The 18,343-nt window shown below is 39.6% G+C and overlaps 3 protein-coding genes across 3 annotated transcripts; 2 read left to right on the top strand and 1 right to left on the bottom strand.

Moving 5' to 3' along the window:
- The first annotated feature begins 1,122 nt into the window (after positions 1 to 1,122).
- LOC146368834 (tripartite motif-containing protein 16-like) lies at positions 1,123 to 4,038 on the top strand. The gene has a single exon (XM_084911338.1). The coding sequence runs from the start codon at positions 1,259 to 1,261 to the stop codon at positions 2,951 to 2,953; it is 1,695 nt and encodes a 564-aa protein (XP_084767464.1). The 5' UTR covers positions 1,123 to 1,258; the 3' UTR covers positions 2,954 to 4,038.
- A 4,239-nt stretch (positions 4,039 to 8,277) lies between these two features.
- LOC146368833 (serine/threonine-protein kinase pim-2-like) lies at positions 8,278 to 11,141 on the top strand. Its single transcript, XM_084911391.1, has 9 exons — positions 8,278 to 8,556; positions 8,942 to 9,178; positions 9,304 to 9,429; positions 9,553 to 9,647; positions 9,786 to 9,833; positions 9,918 to 10,136; positions 10,226 to 10,406; positions 10,493 to 10,663; positions 10,753 to 11,141. Exons 1-9 carry the CDS (start codon positions 8,496 to 8,498, stop codon positions 10,842 to 10,844), a joined length of 1,230 nt encoding a protein of 409 aa, XP_084767517.1. The 5' UTR covers positions 8,278 to 8,495; the 3' UTR covers positions 10,845 to 11,141.
- A 1,479-nt stretch (positions 11,142 to 12,620) lies between these two features.
- LOC146368832 (uncharacterized) lies at positions 12,621 to 16,342 on the bottom strand. The gene is made up of 5 exons (XM_084911399.1): positions 16,211 to 16,342; positions 15,816 to 15,982; positions 15,513 to 15,711; positions 15,323 to 15,413; positions 12,621 to 13,126 (listed from the first exon to the last, which is right to left on the bottom strand). The coding sequence occupies exons 1-5, from the start codon at positions 16,340 to 16,342 to the stop codon at positions 12,924 to 12,926; spliced, it is 792 nt and encodes a 263-aa protein (XP_084767525.1). The 3' UTR covers positions 12,621 to 12,923.
- Between the last annotated feature and the right edge of the window lie 2,001 nt (positions 16,343 to 18,343).

Raw genomic sequence — 18,343 nt, 5'->3', positions numbered from 1 at the left:
TCAGCACAACTCTGACAAAACATGCTGCTCGAGTCCATTCAAAATATTACAACTACAATATCGAACATTAAACTTTATCATATATAAAAATATAGCATTCTTTATAAAGACAGACACAAAACACACTTGTGCTCCCTGTACTTCCTTTTTAAATACATTTATAAAGCATATTAAATGAATCTGTTTTAATCATTTTAATACTTGTTACAGCACTAAATTATTTATGTGACGTGTTTCTAATGTACTGACAATGTAACTTCTTTTTTAATGGTTTCAATGGTTTTGGTATAAAACAAACACAGTCTCTCGTGTAGTTTAGGTTAACTGACACACACACACACAAACACACGCACACAAACCCTATTCCACATTAGCCACTAAGCTAGCATTAGCATCACCTGCAGCTTTAACTCACAATTTTCCAAATAAACAACATTTTTCTATTTGTAAGGGGTGCAGTAAACATTTATTTTAATGCATATTTACTAACCTGTGGTAAAGAACAGAAAAGACATGAATGTTAAACTAGAGTTAGCTTCACAACAGGAAGGTTTGTTCTTCCTCTGTGCCCCAAAACACTGCTCGATACCACCAGTGCCCTGTACGCCCTCTAGTGTTCGCATGTGTAATAACATTACCTCAAACTGCCATAATTCAACAAGAATGTTTAAATGACAGGTTAACAAATACAAACATAATGAAAAATTTCTTGAAGGTGACTGTTTTTCTCTGATTATTTTCAATATTGTATTTTGAAAGAAGCTATTTTAAACTCTTTACATGTTCATCTGGCAAAAGAAAAATGATTTTCTTAAAACTAAAATAGATCGAGAAGTACGCTTTCATCAACTCATCTATACAAAGCATTTTGTTGAGGGTACAGCAGCCGTGGTAGTTTATCTTGAAACAACAACTGTAATCTCCATATATTTCAACTATTTCCTGGAAAAAAAAGTGAACTTTAACCTCAAAATAAGTAGTTTTATCTTAAGGAGGCTCTAATACTTTTTAATAAACAGACCACACCCTGGCTTTTGTCACTGCCAGGATATTTCTTTAGTGCCTCCCTTCACAGATGTGTCTTTATCAGGATGGGTCTAAACAACATGGTGTAAATGCAGTTGCTGGTGAGCCTCATTTCCTGTAGGAGGTGAACAAGAGCAGAGATCTGTTTCCCTTCAGAGCACAGAGGTTGTTTCTGTTCAGAGGAAGTGAAACTGTCTGACAGTCACTGAGAGACGGTGAAACGGCACAGCACATGAATCAAATGGATCAAACAAAATTCTGCTGTTCAGTCTGTTTGGATCTACTGAAGGATCCGGTGACTATTCCCTGTGGACACAGCTACTGCATGAACTGTATTAAAAGCTTCTGGGATGAAGAGGAAGAGAAGAAAATCTACAGCTGCCCTCAGTGCAGACAGACTTTCACAGCGAGGCCTGTCCTGTTGAAAAGCACCATGTTAGCAGATTTAGTGGAGGAGCTGAAGAAGACTGGACTCCAAGCTGCTCCTGCTGATCACTGCTATGCTGGACCTGAAGATGTGGCCTGTGATGTCTGCACTGGGAGAAAAATGAAAGCCTTCAAGTCCTGTTTAGTCTGTCTGGCATCTTACTGTGAGAAACACCTTCAGCGTCATTATGATGTGGCTCCATTAAAGAAACACAAGCTGGTGGAGCCCTCCAAGAAGCTCCAGGAGAACATCTGCTCTCGTCATGATGAGGTGATGAAGATGTTCTGCCGTACTGATCAGCAGAGTATCTGTTATCTCTGCCCTGTGGATGAACATAAAGGCCACGACACAGTCTCAGCTGCAGCAGAAAGGACTGAGAGGCAGAGAGAGCTGGAGGTGAGTCGACAAAACATCCAGCAGCGAATCCAGGACAGAGAGAAAGATGTGAAGCTGCTTCAACAGGAGGTGGAGGCCATCAATCAGTCTGCTGATCAAACAGTGGAGCACAGTGAGAAGATCTTCACTGAGCTGATCCATCTCATCCAGAAAAGAAGCTCTGATGTGAAGCAGCAGATCAGATCCCAGCAGGAAACTGAAGTGAGTCGAGTCAAAGAGCTTCAGGAGAAGCTGGAGCAGGAGATCACTGAGCTGAAGAGGAAAGATGCTGAGCTGAAGCAGCTCTCACACACAGAGGATCACATCCAGTTTCTACACAACTACCCCTCACTGTCAGCACTCAGTGAGTCTACAGACTCATCCAGCATCAATATCCGTCCTCTGAGCTACTTTGAGGATGTGACAGCAGCTGTGTCAGAGGTCAGAGATAAACTACAGGACATTCTGAGAGAGGAATGGACAAACATCTCACTGACAGTCACTGAAGTGGATGTTTTACTGTCAGATCCACCAGAGCCAAAGACCAGAGCTGGATTCTTAAAATATTCATGTGAAATCACACTGGATCCAAACACAGCAAACACATATCTGTTATTATCAGAGGGGAACAGAAAAGTAACAGTAATGAATCAACAACAGTCTTATTCTGATCATCCAGACAGATTCACTGAAAGGTCTCAGGTCCTGAGTAGAGAGAGTCTGACTGGACGTTGTTACTGGGAGGTGGAGTGGAGAGGGGGAGGAGTTTATGTAGCAGTCTCATACAAGAATATCAGCAGAGGAGGACGGGGTAATGAATGTGGATTTGGACGTAATGAAAAATCTTGGGCATTAGATTATCACAACAACAGTTATACATTTTGGTACAACAACATCCAAACTCCTGTCTCAGGTCCTCGTTCCTCCAGAGTAGGAGTGTACCTGGATCACAGAGCAGGTATTTTGTCCTTCTACAGCGTCTCTGAAACCATGACTCTCCTCCACAGAGTCCAGACCACATTAACTCAGCCGCTCTATGCTGGACTGAGGCTTTACAATAATGTATTTATAATCTCTTCTGGGATGTGGGTTGAAAACTCTGCTGAGTTGATTAAAGTGAAATAGACTGAAGTCTTTCATATTGTGGGTTTAAATCTGTATTTTAGTTTCATTTTATTTTCTCTCCATCATTTCTGCACAGAGATCAGCTGTCAGTCAAACATTATGGGTGGTACCTCCACATCTTCTAGTTGTTCTCTTGATGTTTCTGAGTTTTTAAAGGAGATCTTTCCTGTGACTGTTTATGGAGGCTATCACTGCTCATCATCATTTTGATTTACTAAAATATTTCTCCACATGAAAATGTAAACTTCTCTATCCTCTAAATGTTTCTGGAATATTTGTATTGAAAAATGTCGACATTTCTCTTTATGAGTATGGCAGACCATGTGTGTGTGTTTGTGTTTGTTTTTGTCAAAATCATCAAACAAATGAGGAAAAACTGTGATTTGAATGAATGAATTCATATATTGTGTTGATGTTTTATTGTGTGAATAAACTGGAAGGTTTGACTATAAATCAAACTTTGAACAAAGTCTTTTCTTCTGTCTTCATTCCAGGATCTCACTCAAATCTGATGCAGAAAATATGAAACTAATCTGAGAGAATAACTGAAGCAGTTTTCCTCCTGAAGCATCACAAAGTTCAGAGTTCATGTTTAGAGCAGAAGATTCAGCAGTCGCTCTGTGACCTTTCAACTTTCTTCACTAAAACAGCTTCATTACAGAGAAACAAGTCACATTTTCTTGATGTTCTTAAGTCCTTTAAAATGTTTGTAATGGTCCTTGAATGCAGCATCAGTGTCGCAGGTTTAAAAGGTCACTTTCTGTTGTGTTCAAAGATTTCCTTCAGATATGGTCTTTAATCAGTAAAGCCAGTGATACAGCAGTGTCATTAGCTGTGTTATTGGCACCAGGCTGTGTTTATGTATGTGTTTAATTCTGTCTGAGGATGTCTTCAGCATGAAATGATCATTTGCTCAGCTGCTGTGTCTCATCTCTTATCAGACATTGGTTGGAACAGAGTTTTGTTGCTGACCATCTGACAAGAGGGTGAAGAAAAGCTTCAGGCTTCATTTGGACACTACGTTGGACAGAAGTCTCCACAAAAATGACTCAGAAACACAAATATTATTAATGAAAGTCCAAATGTCAAAAAGGGGTCATACATGAACCTGAGAAATGTCCTTGAACATTTGAACATGAGTCATAGGGTTGTCAGGTTTCTACACTGCATCGTGGCATCAAGCCTGAGATGTCTGTGTAACAAGTATGGAGGACACAAATGCACAGACGCAGTCGAGCTGTTTACTGCTGATGAGGAAGGAAAATAGTCTGTTGGATATTAAAGCAGCATTTATTAGAGTAAGAACAGATACTCGTGTCCTTCATTTGATCCCCGTCAATTTACAGAAGACTTAAGGACCCTTTGACTTCTAACATACAGCTGCATGTTTACAATTTTATTATTTATTTATTGATTTCTAGCAAAGCGAGACTTTACTGATTAAAGACATATAATCAGACATATTACTGTTACTTTCTGAAAAAGACTCACATAAAGCAGATTTATCACAAGCAAACATCAAGACACATCCTTCATGGCTTAAAGTTGCAGTGGGACTCTTTCGCCATCTGGTGGTTGTAACAGTTATGACAACTGTTCCTGCATATAGGGAGTGCAGAATTATTAGGAAAGTTGTATTTTTGAGGAATAATTTTATTATTGAACAACAACCATGTTCTCAATGAACCCAAAAAACTCATTAATATCAAAGCTGAATGTTTTTGGAAGTAGTTTTTAGTTTGTTTTTAGTTTTAGCTATTTTAGGGGGATATCTGTGTGTGCAGGTGACTATTACTGTGCATAATTATTAGGCAACTTAACAAAAAACAAATATATACCCATTTCAATTATTTATTTTTACCAGTGAAACCAATATAACATCTCCACATTCACAAATATACATTTCTGACATTCAAAAACAAAAACAAATCAGCGACCAATATAGCCACCTTTCTTTGCAAGGACACTCAAAAGCCTGCCATCCATGGATTCTGTCAGTGTTTTGATCTGTTCACCATCAACATTGCGTGCAGCAGCAACCACAGCCTCCCAGACACTGTTCAGAGAGGTGTACTGTTTTCCCTCCTTGTAAATCTCACATTTGATGATGGACCACAGGTTCTCAATGGGGTTCAGATCAGGTGAACAAGGAGGCCATGTCATTAGTTTTTCTTCTTTTATACCCTTTCTTGCCAGCCACGCTGTGGAGTACTTGGACGCGTGTGATGGAGCATTGTCCTGCATGAAAATCATGTTTTTCTTGAAGGATGCAGACTTCTTCCTGTACCACTGCTTGAAGAAGGTGTCTTCCAGAAACTGGCAGTAGGACTGGGAGTTGAGTCCAGTCCCAGTAGGACTGGGAGTTGAGCTGCATTTATTCCTTATGCAGCATAAGGAGTAAATACAGAATATTAACCAAAGTTGTGATTAAAACACCTTTTACAAATGCACAAAAAAACCCAAAAAAGAAGTCTTTCTACCTTCTGCAAAGAAAAGACAAGAGCAGCAAATTCTCCGACACTGAAACCTGCAGCAGCGACACACATCTCAATGGCCTGTGTACAGCAGGAAACAAGTCAAAAAAAATAAAAATAAAAATGTAACAGCCTCCCGATTATGACCGATATATCATTTATGTCACTGATACATCCGTAACTGAAATTAACTCAGAACAATTTGTTTATTTTTTTAAATGGTCATTCAGAATCAGAAGATTATTTACGTGGTGTTTTTGGTGGGAGTGAAACAACAATCTACTGATAAAAACAATAAAAACAAGATGTGATAATAAGAAATAACCACTGTTGGAAGCCTTATTTACTCTATCGCCTTAATCAGGTGCAGTAATTAAAGCTGAAATGAGAAACTTTGCATTTGAAAGATGCTCTTCTACTGGGCACTCAAAATGCTTTCTTACAACAAGCATCATTCATCCACACCTTCATACATAATGTGCGCACATTTTAAATATAAATTAATATTACTGTAGCAGTATTTTTTTATTTTTATTAAAAAGATAAAATGGCCACATTTAAGAAGGCAGGACCTGCAGTTATTGTCCTTTTTCCAGACATTTATCTGGCACTTACTTTGGGGTTTTCTTGGTTGAGTCTCTCCACAGCAGCCAGGGAGGTGACAAACACCGCCGGCTGACAGTGAACCGTTTTCTGCAGGTCAAATTCAAATTCAAATTTTATTTGTCACGTACACAGTCACACACAGTACGATATGCAGTGAAATGCTTAGACAACTGCTCGTGACCTAAAGAAAAAAAGTGACAGTGACACATGAAAGGCAGTCGCGTTTTAATCAGTAGAGATGAAAGAGCAAACCATGTACCGTAGTTTTGATTTATTTATTTTTAGCACAACACCAGAACAACCCCACGTGCCCATAATTTGCAGTACTTCAGAAAAAAAGGAGTGAACATAAAAGGGAGTAAAATGTTGTGTCAGGTAATTTCAAATGCAGCATTTCTATCACCTCAACAAACACTAACTGTGTCACAGTGTGTTGCTAGCTAAAGCTCCACTTGCTGTATTTCACAGGAAGAGAAAGAGTGAGAGCTAACTTCACTCAGAGATATAGAAAGAAAGAGAAAGAAACCAGGCTGTATTTAAAGGTAAGGACTGCTTAGTGATATTTGATAAAATGTAATTGTATTTTAACAGGGACATAAAGTGCTTGTCTTACTCCCTTCTTCTAGCTCGAAATTACTTGCCAAGTGGTAAGGACCGTTCATGGTCACACGGTGAGAACATTGGTGTTGACTATGAAGAGATATGGTCAGACAGGGGAGGGGCCAGTCAGATTTATCAACTCAACCTCCTTAAAGCATGGAGAGAGGCTGAAACCAATCTCTGGTGAGCCCAGTTAAGGAAAGAGATGAGTTGGTGCCTGAGATGCCAAATTCCAACATCCTCATTCCCGCCATTGAGATAACACTCTCACACAGGCCCAGAGAGCAGATGTTGCTGCATTGCAGATGTGTTATACCCCCTGCCCAGCCGAATGACTCTCAAAAAGAAAACTTTGCAGAAAATCAATGTGATCGCTTGGATCACTGGAATTATCATCTTGATATCTCTTGTCCTTCTTTCATTTCAGACGTCTTGAAAACAAGTTTTAACAAAGTCCTGGAGAAGTGCCCAATGCTGGAGGACCTCCTGCTTTACCCCTGGCTCAGATAAACTCCTCTCTGACACAAACACACACGCATACTGAATTCACATCTTGCCATACAAATGTGATACAGTAACCAACTTTCTTTCTTTCAGAAAAAAAGAAAATTGGGAGATTCAAAATTTTCCTCACAGTAATGTTTGCATCAGTCTATCAGATGAATCCCCTCCAAGTCCAATATTTACATCAGTTACAGTGATAATGCTTGGTGTCTACTTTCAGCCACCGCAGTAGAATGCCAGGAATGAATCTCATTGAAATTGTAGTTGCATTTGCTATTTAATTTAATTGTCATGGATGATACACAGACAACCCAACAGCAAACAGAGGAAAACAATGGGCTTAAATACACAGAGGGATAAATGAGGGAATAAGACACAGGATGAGAGCACAGCTGCGAGAAATCACAAACAACAAGACCATGGGGAAGGAAAACTGAAAACACTAACATAGTCTAAGGAGCTTAGAAAGAAAACGTCTGGACTTCTTTAAGTTGCTTGAAGACGTTCAAGCAAAGTTTAAGTTCTTTTCATCCGAGAAGGTGAAACATCTTCAAGCAACTTCAAGTCCAGACGCTTTCTTTCCAAACTCCTTAGACTACGATGACCTAGATGACTGAGAACCTTCACAGACATGAAAACACTAACATAGCACACAAGACTATCAAAGTAAAACAGCAAACAAGAGACTTTTACAAAGACACAGAGTTGACACAGAGACATGACTGACTGGGGAGAAATTGGGGAACATGGAAACAAGAGTGACTAGACATGACACGTGGGACACAGGGGCAAGGCAAAGTAACAGAAACCTAAAGCCTAAGAATATAACACAAGAAGAAAACAATAAAGAGAACCAAAAACATACATAAGAATAATCAATGAATATAAATGAACAAACACAAAACACTGGGTCACAGACTCAGTACCATGACAGTTAAATGTACATAATAAATACTTTAAATCAGATGACAATGTAGCTGACACTGTGTTTATTAGTGTGTGGTCAACCACAAATCTTCATACTGTCATCCATACATGAGGTCTTTATACAAATGATGAAAGATAATGAAAGAAACTGTTTAATTGATGTGAAATGATTGAATTATATGAAATATCATGGCTTTGTCTGCCAGTGTTTTTCTGTAAACTACTTTGAACTACTGGCAGTCAGTGAAGTCACTGAAAGGCAAGATTCTATGTTGTGTTGCCGTAGTTTCCAGAGTTTACTTATAAAGCTCACTAACAGAATTCAGTTAGAAAAGTCAAGCATTTGAAGGGCGCACATTTGAAGGAATATTAACTCAATATTAACTCATTACGGTTTACATTTTCGAGTTTAAAAGTTCTCCGAAATTACAATGAAAAAGGAAACAAGAAAAATTACCACTCCAGCCGATAAGAAAGATTCAGGAGATCAAGGTAAGTAAAATAATAAAATCAAATCCTGGTAAAATCCAAATCCTAGAAATGTTGACACTGTGTGAATCATTTTTGGAGCAATTGAATCATATGTTTGATTGAAAATAGCTTTAATACAAGATGTCTAATCAAAGAAAGGTTACCGGTCTTTTGGTAAAATAATGTAATAAGTTTATTCTTGGACTCAACAGTAAAAACAGACCAACAAGTGTCATCAAGATCTAAGACTTAGTAAACCTAGTATCAATTCGCACTGGTCAGTTTTTTTATCCCAAGAATAAACTTGTGATAATTTAAGCAAAAGCAATTTCAAATTCTTTGCCAAACTGCTTCCAGTCCTGATGTCGGGGACTCTTTTTCACCACTGTGTTGTTGTCGTTTATAGATTGTAAGAGCAGGACTGCTAAAAGAAAGGCCAGTCCTGAAAAGAAGACCCCAATAAAAAGGAGGAGGGTCGCTGAGCAGGCTGGTCCTTCCACCAGCTCAGATGTGGTCAGAGGAGTGAAGCGCAAGGTTGTGCAAGATGAAGAGGGCACAACAAAGAAAGCAAAGAAGGCTAAACTTCTCGACCATATGAGCGGTGACAAGGAGCAAGCATCCTCCTCGTTGGACTCTGGTAAAGGTAGGCTAATTAGTTGAATAAGGGGGTAGATTAAGTGTGGTTGCTAGGTTTAAGATATTAGTGTTTAGTGTTTGTGTCTATCATCCAGTGAGCTGATGTGCTTTTGGTGTTTTCCACATCTCCAGACTTGAACAACAAACAGGTGTGCGCAAAAAATGGCAAAAGAAAGGCCGCGGGAGACAACAGAGAGTCACCCAAGAAAAAAAAAAGGAATGTGGACCAGGACAAAAAATCAGTGGCAGACCAAAAACGTAAGTAGCAAGCAGCTTGGGTTTTATATTCAGGGGAAGGGCAAAAGGAACATTTAGGCTACAGAGGAGAGTAATTTGTGTCACAGCTGTAATAAAACAAGATTTGTTGTTTTGTCTGTTCAGGTGAATTCCAAGCCAGATATGTGGAGGAGCACCAGCTCGGAGAAGGAGGCTGCGGAGCAGTGTTTGCTGGCTACCGGATAGAAGATCGTTTTCCAGTAAGTGTTCAGATGATGGTAGTAAGACAGGCAGTAACGCAGATAATGGATAATATCGTAAACTGAGACGTCTGCTGTGTTTCCACCTTTCATTATGTCATACTGAGGAAATGCTCACCAATGCTCTGTGTCTTCTAGGTTGCCATCAAACACATTCCCAAAAATAAAGTCTACTGCAAAGTGGCGGTAAGCGTCCAACACTTGAATTAGTTTTACATTACTGGATTGAATGCGGCGTTCCTCATCATCCACTTTGTTGTAATATTTCAGGATGAAAGCGGGAAGAAGCTCTCAGTGGAAGTGGCCATTATGGTTAAACTTGCAGGTGAAGCAGAAGGGTCAGTGGGAATATCTGCACCTGTGTCCTTGCTGGAGTGGTTCGACCTTGGCAAAGAGCTGATCCTGGTGCTGGAGAGACCTGTCCCCGCTGTGGACCTGCAAAAATACAAAGCAGAAAATGGAAGAACTTTACCAGAGGACAAGGCCAAGGTAGGTTGACTGGGAGAACCTTAGACTGTACAGCATTCAATCAAGGCAGAAAAGCATTAACTCATTATTGTGTTTTTCATCTTTTCCAGGTCATTCTGAAGCAACTAGTTGATGCTGTAAAGGAACTTGAGGATAAACACATCTTTCATCGGGACATCAAGGGAGAAAACATTCTGATTGAGACCGGCTCAGATGTGCCTCGAGTTCGCATCATTGACTTTGGACTGAGCTGCTTTGTTAAGCAGCGATCTCTGTATCGCATCTTCTATGGTAACATATTCTGCTCCTGCTTTTCACAGATGTAACAATTTGTGTCTTTTGTTTTAGAAGAAATTGCAATTGTGTCTGTTTGTTAGGCACGCCTCTTCACACCCCTCCCGAGTGGTACAGGAGGAGCTGCTACAGGTGTGGACCCACCACGGTGTGGCAAATGGGAGTGGTGTTGTATGAAGCGCTTCATGCACGGGACTTTAGTACCGAGAGGTTCCTCACAAAGAAACTGAGCATCAAAAAGCGTCTGTCCACAGGTAAGAAAACTTCACACTTCCAGATTCACTGATGCCTTGGATCACTAGAACTATCATCTTCATCTTTTTGATCTTTTCTTTCTTTCAAGAATGCCGGAATTTCTTGGACGCATGTTTAACTACAGTCCCGGAGAAGCGCCCAACACTGGAGGAGCTCCAGCTTCACCCCTGGCTAAGATAACACACACAAACACACAATTCACACCTTATCATATAAGTATGATACATTGTAGTAACTTCCTTTCTTTTTTCTGTTGGACAGGAATAGATAGAATGGGTCAATCTTAAAAAATAAATAAATAAAAATTTAGCTTTTTTGGAGTTCCTGTAACCCCCCCAGCCATCCCAGGAAAGGGGATCTCTCTTTGAATGGGCTTTCCCGAGGTTTCTTCCCATCGATCTGGCCCCCTGGGGAGTTTTTCCTCGTCTTCATAGAGAGCTTGGGCTGGGTCAGGAGCTCCATCAAAACTGTCTTTATTTGATGACTTTAATGTCATCAAATAAAGATGTGTTTGACTTAAAGTAAAATTTGATCAAAATAAAACTTGTTTAATTCATCTTTGCTGAGGATTCTCCTTCATTACTATTTTGTTTTGTTTTTTTGTTTTGTTTTTTTTTACCCATGGTGCATTTTGACAAATAAGAAAACTGAATCAGGTTAAAGTGTGCACAAAGACAGTCACACTGCAAATGATCTGAAGACTTGCATCTGTTGCTCTAACCCCCAACTAGTTTAGACAGATTTCCTGGTTCTACCAGAGGTTTTTTCCTTCAAGAAGGGAGTTTTTCCTTCCCACTGTTGCTGAGTGTTTGCTCATAGTGGGTTGTAAAAGCATAAAAGTTAATAAGAGGCATTCGTAGCAGAGTTATCACAGCGGGAACTATATAGCTTAAATGTACAATTTCTACAGGACGAATTATAACTTCATTATGTATAAAAGCTCCTGTGGATAATTACTCCTATTTGTAACTTTACACAAGAGAAAGTTTGCTGTCACACTATTTATAACAGGTTGGATTTTGTCCTCTGAGTTGAGCCTTTGGTTGCAGTTTATTGAAGAATTTCCTCTAAAGTAGCTGTTGATAAAGATTTAAAGTCCTGTTTATATACAGAAATATGCTTTAGTTCATGTTTTTTTACATGTCTGCCTCAGTGGATCAGTAGAAGATCTGGCACAGGAAACTAGATGATGAAAAAAGGGTACGAATACACATATATATCTATATCTATATAGATACAGATATATATACACACACACACACACAGGTTGCAACGTAGTATTTTCATTTTTTCTTAGCATTTCTTTAACGTCTTGGTGCAAAAGAATACCTGCATTTGTGTGTAAAGAAATGTTACATATATACTAAAAACAGTTGGAAAAAAGAACTACAAATTTGGAAAGGAATTTATTCATGTTCTTACTCATAGATGGAGTACATGGTTTAAAAAACACTGAGGAAACAGATATGAGGCGGCTGTATCAACATAAAAACATTAATACAGTTAAAAATGAATAAAAAGTTGCACGCTTAAACTTATTTCTCTACAGTTTGTACAATTAATCCATGTAACAATAGGTTCTCTCTTAATATAGTAGTTAATTAAAATATCTTTACATAAAAATACATTTTTAAGTACTCTCCGGTGGAAGTCTGTTGTGGCTTATGTTTCTAAATGACACAACCATAAAGCAGCCCACAGAATATACAAATATGTCTTTGATAAGTGAATGGTGGCTCCCACAATGGCCTGTTAAGTTATTGCAAAAATAATTTACTGCATAATATGTCAGATTAGAACATGTTATAAGCACAAAACTGAAGGGGAAACAATAAAAACAAAAATTAAAAAACAAATACTAAATTAAGTTAAAGGATATTTCTTACTATACTATATAATTGTATAATGTTGCGTTTGATTGCAAAAGAAAACCCACCAAGAAAAAAAGAAAGAAAGAAAAAGAGAGAATAGAGTTTGATTTATTCAAAACACATTCTTTTCTTTTATTTAAGCTGTAGCGAGATTCAAATGGACAAAAGAGAAAGAAAAATATTACAGATTTGTTTTATTAATCATGAATAAACTTTATTATACACAACTCTAAATTTCAGTTGGTCTTAGTCAGATGTGTTTTTAATTAAATCCTGCAACACTGTGCTCGCTGCCATCACTTTATATCTTAGTGTGCAATTCAAATATATACTTATTACAATATTTTTCCCCCTTAACTCTCAACTCGCGTTTTTAAAATGTCTGTGATCATATTTGTCCGTTGACTTCTGTCTGGGCCTCGAACGATTCATCAGACAGGTTGGCAGCCTCCAACTGATGCTCCAGACTTTCATCATCGCCTCTATTCTGATCAACTCTTATCTTAAACTTAGTGATGAACTCATTACTGGCCAGCGCGCCCTCCTTTTTAGGGCATGTGGGCTTTGATAACAGCCGGCTTTCCAGTCGCTCTGCAAAGAAAATTCACAACACATTTCTTATTTGGTAAGCTTGTTAACAAATTTTAGTTCAGTTTTGCTGAAAGTTATAGCATGCATCAGGTAAGAAGCAATTGGTTTTTAAAAAGCATATACATTCCCCAAAACATTTTTATTATGTGCATTTTGGAGAATAAAAGATTGTACACAATTTCCCTTTTTAAAGTAAAAAGATTATTAAGTCTAATTCTTACTTATTCAGTAGATTAAAGTATTGAAACATCATTATTCATAAAATATGCACATTACAAAATTAAAGTTATTCAAAAATTACTCAAGTACTTACTCCAATACTCACATTATTCAAGTAAATTTAATTTTTGCCAATGTAATGTCACATAAAATCTTAATCTGAATAAGGGATTTGAACCCCACTGTCACGGCCAGGGGATCAGCAGGCCGCTGACTAGTAGTGTTCTCTCTCTTGCTCTCTCTCTCTCTCTTGCTCTCTCTCTCGCTCTCTCGCCAGGGCGGAACTCATGGTGGGTTCACGCCCTCGGCCCACGCCCCTCTGAAGAGGAAACACCTGGGCCTCATCAGTGCAGCCAGCATTTAAGCCAGGGAGTGGCTTCTACTCATCGCTGGATCGTTGTGTGTGACTCGCGTCAGTGCAGCCCGGCTCTGAGCAAGTTCTCTTTTGCTTCCCTGTGCAAAACCTCTAACGTGTGTTTCCTTCTGTACATAGATCCCCTGGACCCGACTCTGCATTCCCCGAGCGGATTCCCTTTTTGTGTGAGTGTTTGGAGAGAGAGTCAGAAGAGGAGCAAGTGTCTTTTCCCTACCTGGATTTCCCCGGAGCCTTTTCCCTGTCACCGCTTTGTATATAGCACTATCCCCTGCACTGTTTGTATATACACCTGGTGGAACTGTAATAAATACTGACTGTGCCTCTGAGTCCTGCGTGTGAGTCCTCAAGCGAACCGTGACACCCACACAGATGAGAGCTTAGCAGTGAAGCTCTCTCTTAAAATTTGAGTTATAAAGTCAGAAGTTATCACTGACAGAGATCCATGTTCTTTTAACATAAGAAAGAATATTTGCTGTATTGACATTAATCCAAGCCCTTAAAACGCCATTTTGGATTAAGCATTTCCTTTTAGAAAAGTCTTCAATGAGCAGGAAGCTCCAGTACTGAAAAAGAAGCCAACATCAACTGCTAAACGTGCTAAAAGTAAGTAAGTCCCCGTAGACTCCTATGATCAAAACACATACAGTATAAAAGTTATAGGTTACAGATCTGAAAAGTAAAACAAATGTCAAAGTGCAAAAAGACTTATGGTCCCATAGAAGTCTATTCCATTTGCCTGGAATTTGGTGAACACCTTTGTGACAAATTTAATGGCTCAGTCATTTGTTTCATGTCATATTTAATAAAAGACTGACATGGTGGCATGTTGAATTGTCCATTTTGCACATATTTGGTCATTCTAAGCGTCAGAAGGGGAAAGATCATTCTGGGAATGCCTACTGGCGAAGGACGTGTGACTGACAAGTCCAGTGTGTGAAGTTTAACTACAGTCTAAGGAGCTTGGAAAGAAAAGCATCTGGACTTCTTTAAGTTTCTTGAAGATGTTTCACCTCTCATCTGAGAAGCTTCTTCAGTTCAGAATTTCTTCAGAGAACTGAAGAAGCTTCTTGAATGAGAGGTGAAACGCTCTTCAAGAAACTTAAAGAAGTCCAGATGCTTTTCTTTCCAAGCTCCTTAGACTACGATGACCTGAACGACTGAGAACCTTAACAGACAGTTCTTCCCTTCATTCATCATGACTGATTTCAAAACACCAAGATGGCAGTCGTGAAAACACTCATCTTGAGTCTTCATGGGACTACGGTGAGATCAGTTATGCCTCTTATGATGCTGTCCCAGACTTCAAAGCAGTATAAAACATGTTTGCAGCCTGTAACAACTGTGCATGCGGTTATTTTTCGTTTTAAGATTTCCGTGTTTAAATCATAATAAGATTTAGTTTTCATTTTAATTAACTTGAGGTGAGTCAGATTCTTTCATTCAAGTCACTGAATGAATCTCTTGACATGTTTGGGGGTAGGTGCCTTTTGTAGCATTTTAATGCAATTATCTGACAGATTATATGGTCTACACTGTTATTAACTATACTAACACTCTGTTCCAGAAGTCTGTGCTGCAAAGAGGCAAAGTGAATACGGCACCTGCAGGAGTAATGGGGGTCATCAGTCGGTTCAGCTGGATGTTCCAGTGCCGTACATGTTGACTGGCATTCCTCAGCCTCTCCTGAACCTCCTGGAAACAAAAATCATGCAGGCATCCTCATCAGTGTTGTTTTAGAAGAGCACTAAATAAGATGCTGCTCACAAAGCCAGTCAAAACAAACTTGTTCACCTCCAGACGCTGGTGGCTTCTTTGGCGAGATGCCTGCAGATCCTGGAGCTCCTGAGAGGCAGAGTTGAGGGCTGAGGGGGTGTCCTCATCGGGACTGCCATCTGACAGCTCCTGTATGGGGCTGAGGTTTTGCATTGTACGTTGCTGCTCCTGGAGGAGCTGGAAATGTTTCCTCTTTTCATCTTCAGCCTGCAGCAACCTGAAGGAGGGGAAAAAGGGAAGAAGCAACTGAAAATGTTAATACTTCTCATGGATATATCAGATCTCCATCACAAATAAAATAAGTTAGAAATCCATTGTTACCGCTCAAGCTCCAGTCTGGCCCTCTCCTCCTCCAGCTGAGCCTGGATCTCCATATTAAGGGCAACTTCCAGCTGCTGCTGTGTCAGCTCCAGCTCCCTGATCCTCTTCTTCTGTTGTTCAGCCTCCTTTTCCTTCACCTGCATCTCAGCCTGCATGCTGTCTTTTATCTATGCACACACACAGCTACATAAACAGATGCACCAACAGAGCGGTATAAACTGACCTATTCCTGAATCACCTTTTCCTGGTCTGTCATAACCATTTTTCCAAATCATTAAAGACTAGGTGTGAATTTTATAATGACAGTCAACATTTTGCTGCAGTTCTCAAAGATCAAAGTCAAGGAGAAAAGACTCTGTACATAATTGGTGTCAAGTGGAAAACTTTTTTTTTACCATCTCAGCCTCTTTCAGCTGTCTTTCCAGTTCCATCTGCACCTCCCTCTGCTTCCTCCGCTCTCTCTCCTCTGCCTCCCTTCGGCGAGTTTCCAGTTCCCGTGCATGCTGTGAAACAGATGAAAGAGCCATTGTTTGGTTTGTGTTTTCACCTCTATCCAGCAGGTACACCAACAGTCCAGCATAGAGCGGCTGAGTGAATGTGGTCTGGACTCTGTGGAGGAGAGTCATGGTTTCAGAGACGCTGTAGAACATAGGTGTCAAACTCTGGCCCGTGGGCCAAATTTGGCCCGCAGCCTACTTACATTTGGCCCGCGAATACATACCAAATTACTATCAGAGCTGGCCTACTGGTATTATACAGCTAATATATATATTGTTTAGTATTAAGCTTTGCTTGTTCCATATTCAGTTTTTCAGCAAAACGTGTTTGAGTCCATAAGAAAAGATTCATTCTTATATCTGGAGGAATAAATATATTTCAATAAATATTAACGTTAGCCCGCGACTTTGTTCCAGTTTTGAATTTTGGCCCACTGTGTATTTGAGTTTGACACCCCTGCTCTAAAAGAACAATAAATGTTTTTCCACAAAAAAGCAAAACCAAAGGCTCTGAGCCTGGCCTTTTAACGGCTTCACCTACTTTGGAGTTTTTTAAAAACTTCAATACTAGCGTTTTATCTTTCCTGACTTTGTTTAACTTTACTTTTAAATAACCCTTTAATCTCTGGGAAATAATAAAATCATCTTCAGTTTTAGTTTTTTCTTGAGCAAAATACATAGAAGACAGCAGATGCATCCAATAAATTTCTCCCGAGTAGGCTGACTCAGTCAAAAAGGCTCACTGTCTGGTGATATATCTTAATCTCGTGTGGTTTTACATTGCTGTAAAAGCTTTATTACTACAGATATCTAATAAAAAAACAAAACTGCTGTCACAGCCACTACAAACACAGACTTACATTGAGTTCTATGATCCAGAGCATGGTGATGAACAAGAGGTCAAAGGTGACAAAGAGGCAGAAAGTCCTCCTCACATCCGAGATGCATTTCTTCTCTCCGATGTCGTACGCCTCCAATCTCACAGAAACGGCCGGGGAGTTGACAGACCCCATGCCTGTTCTGACAGGGATCTGTGAGTAGCTACCGCTGCTGCTGCCTCCACCACGTCGGCCTTCCATCGCTGGCCACCCCACCTGGGCAGGGCTGGCCCCACCTACTGGTCAATTTTAGGAAAGAGTCAGAGGTGGAAGATCATTGGAGCTGGAAGCGAGGCTGGTGTTGGTGATGTGGAGTCACTGTGTGGAGGTTAAAAGCATCACTGCATCTGTAGAAAAGAAGATGAAGAAGGTAAAGAAATGGCAATCTCCTCTCAGGGAGTAAACCTCAGCGATTTTCTAAAGCATCTAAGTCTTTGTAGACATAATAAAAATTCTGACAATCGTCTGCTTCTTTTTTTGAACAACATAGTAAAGAATAAGCTCCATCAGGCTGTGGATTTACATTGTTGAGTTAGATTTTATAACGATTTGTTCATAATACAAAGCTTTTAGAGATCTTTGGGCTTTGCAGTGCTAAGAGTGTTTATGTTTCTGGTTTCTGAGAGCAGAGCTAAAAACAAAACAAAACAAAACACAAAACAAACAAAAAAACAAGCACAACACAACCCCCCCCCAAAATCAAATTCAAACCACTAGTCATGCACAAAACCAACCATATATATGCAAAGTTGTTGATGCTCTCTGTATGGTTGCCACTCAAACTCTTCACCGTATCTCAAAGACTGAACCCTTCAGGAGAAACTCATTTCTGCTGCTTGCGTCTGTGATTTCTTCACTACTCAACGTTTCTGAGATCTGGAATGCAGATCGACTAGTAAATCAAAACGTTCACCTTCTGGCTCAGTTCTCCCGTCACCACCACAGTCTAGTCCAACACCTGAGGTGTCGGATGTCATCCCAGCCTGTTCACATCCAGCAGTAAACTCTCTACTACATGGTGATTGTTCGGATGAAGCCAACAGAAACACAATGTCTGAAAAAAACGTTGTATTACATCTTTTTCTTCATGTAAACGAACGAAACTTCTCTCAAATCCATCAGTCTTTTCACTTACTCTTGAGTTAATTAATCA

Source organism: Perissodus microlepis, chromosome 18 (assembly GCF_051167445.1).
Source record: "Perissodus microlepis isolate ML-2025 ecotype Zambia chromosome 18, ASM5116744v1, whole genome shotgun sequence".
NCBI lineage: Eukaryota > Metazoa > Chordata > Actinopteri > Cichliformes > Cichlidae > Perissodus > Perissodus microlepis.
Note: the sequence above shows the minus strand (reverse complement) of the source record. Positions and strands in the feature narration are given on the sequence as shown.